Below are 1,942 nucleotides of genomic sequence, written 5' to 3'. Positions count from 1 at the left end.
TAGAAATAATAGAAGATTTTATAGTTTATGATAAGGCTACCGATAATGAAAATGGTGAATCTAAATATTCCATCAATCTAGATATTTCATCATGGAATACATTGGAATAAATGCATTCTAGATATTCCATCAACAAATCATAATGATTAATCTGGTATATTTTGAAAGAAGAGATTTTGAGTGTTTTTAAAAAGAATGATATTGGAATATCCTATAATATATTTACAAAATTAGCAAAAGTTAATAACTTCATTGATATCTGTAAAAAAAGTTTAAAACAACTTATAAAAAAGAAAAAAGAGTAATTGATATGAAGCATAAAAATAACCAATCACTTGTATATAAAGCAGAGTAGTTAAATTAAAAAATTTCAATAAATATTTTGATTACGAGTCATATCTTCAAATAGTACAAGGAGTTAATATTTGTTAGCCTTTATGTAGTGGAGTAATTACGGCCACTCTTTTGACATTATTTATATTCTCCCGTTTTGAATGTAACTTATAGGATAGGTATTCCTTCATTATGATACTATCTATAATGTAACATGATGTCATGTGTTGCTCAAATAATTAAAATTTGCAATTAAATAAAATAATTGAAATTGTGTTACCAAAAATATATAAACATCATATTTTACTCGGAATAAAAACTCAGTGTAAATTTATCAGACATTTCTCACTATTTAAATTTAATCACTTTGTAATTTTGTCCCTTATTTTTCTTTTATATATATATATATATATATATATATATATATATATATATATATATATATATATATATATATATATATATATATATATATATATATATATATATATATTTATTTAATTTTATATATACTCCAGTGTTCTATTTTTATGGTTTAGAAATCAAAACTGAAGTGTGTAAGTGATATTTTTCTAATATGCAATACGTTAATTACTTGAAAAGCAACTGCATATATTACAGACCTGCAAACCATGTACATATAACATTTATTGGAATTGCGATTTATATCTTAGAAATCCAACTCCTATGTTGGAAACAAAGATTGTTTATTTAAAGTAATGCATGCATGGTTTTGTTCTGGATATGGAAATTAAGCAGTGGAAACACTTTTCAACAAGTCTTTTGGGGTAATCTTAGAGAAAAAGTCTTCTGCTTCAGATTTAGAGGCAAAACACCATCCATATTCAATATCAGGATTAGGATAATGACCGCAAAAGTTACCACTTCCTTTCTTCCTACAATCGGCATCAGACTCACATAAGTTAGGGTGTTCATCGTTTGTCCTCAAGAAAACTCCATATCGATTTCTGCAGGTACCTACAACTAGACCAACAGGGACACATTGACAGGCTAAAGAGCGACATGGTGTCCACTCAAATGGAGAACAAACCCCATTGCAGCTTACTGCTCCTACGTTTTTTGTCAGTAACATACCTGCAATTGGCAAAGTCAACTAAAATTGGAACAACCAAAGATGCATGTATTATATTGGTAAGAAAGATGGATAAATTACGTACCTAATGTGGCAAACAAGACGATCAAAGAAGCCAGTTTAACGGAAGCCATTGTTTGATCGAAAGAAAACCAGCTACACTTGTTTTTATGAGACCTTTGTTTTATGTTGCATTATTTCATTCTTGTATGAAGCAATTTATAGAGACACCTTCATACACAGTAAATGTAAAAACAAAACGATATGGTAAACATAATTAAGTTTTAATGCATGCATGAGTTTTTTTGGGGCTAGCGAGTGTGGCAATATATCAAAGCAAATCATGCATATTTTTTGGCAGCTATCTAGTGTGGCAATAGACCAAAGTAACACAGTGTGCATAATGTTTTGTTGACTAACAAGTGTTAAATAAATATTAATTTATAAATATAATTTCCAAAAGCATTTTTCTTGTCGGATACTCGAAGGCTGGTTCATGAATCATTACAAGATATG

At 28.4% G+C, this 1,942-nt stretch overlaps 1 protein-coding gene across 1 annotated transcript; it reads right to left on the bottom strand.

The window, feature by feature from the left end:
* Positions 1–924: 924 nt before the first annotated feature.
* Positions 925–1,679, bottom strand: LOC127122132 (albumin-1 A-like). The gene is made up of 2 exons (XM_051052524.1): positions 1,512–1,679; positions 925–1,428 (listed from the first exon to the last, which is right to left on the bottom strand). Exons 1-2 carry the CDS (start codon positions 1,558–1,560, stop codon positions 1,085–1,087), a joined length of 393 nt encoding a protein of 130 aa, XP_050908481.1. The 5' UTR covers positions 1,561–1,679; the 3' UTR covers positions 925–1,084.
* Positions 1,680–1,942: the final 263 nt, after the last annotated feature.

The sequence above is a fragment of the Lathyrus oleraceus genome, chromosome 1 (genome assembly GCF_024323335.1).
Source record: "Lathyrus oleraceus cultivar Zhongwan6 chromosome 1, CAAS_Psat_ZW6_1.0, whole genome shotgun sequence".
NCBI lineage: Eukaryota > Viridiplantae > Streptophyta > Magnoliopsida > Fabales > Fabaceae > Lathyrus > Lathyrus oleraceus.
This window is presented reverse-complemented; position numbering and strand designations above follow the sequence as displayed.

What these genes read in the sequence shown, in the direction of transcription:
- LOC127122132 (XM_051052524.1), bottom strand. Translation starts at nt 1,560, where the DNA reads ATGGCTTCCGTTAAACTGGCTTCTTTGATCGTCTTGTTTGCCACATTA. An exon ending in CGTCTTGTTTGCCACATTAG is followed by an intron (nt 1,429 to 1,511) that starts GTACGTAATTTA and finishes TGCCAATTGCAG; the next exon opens with GTATGTTACTGACAAAAAAC.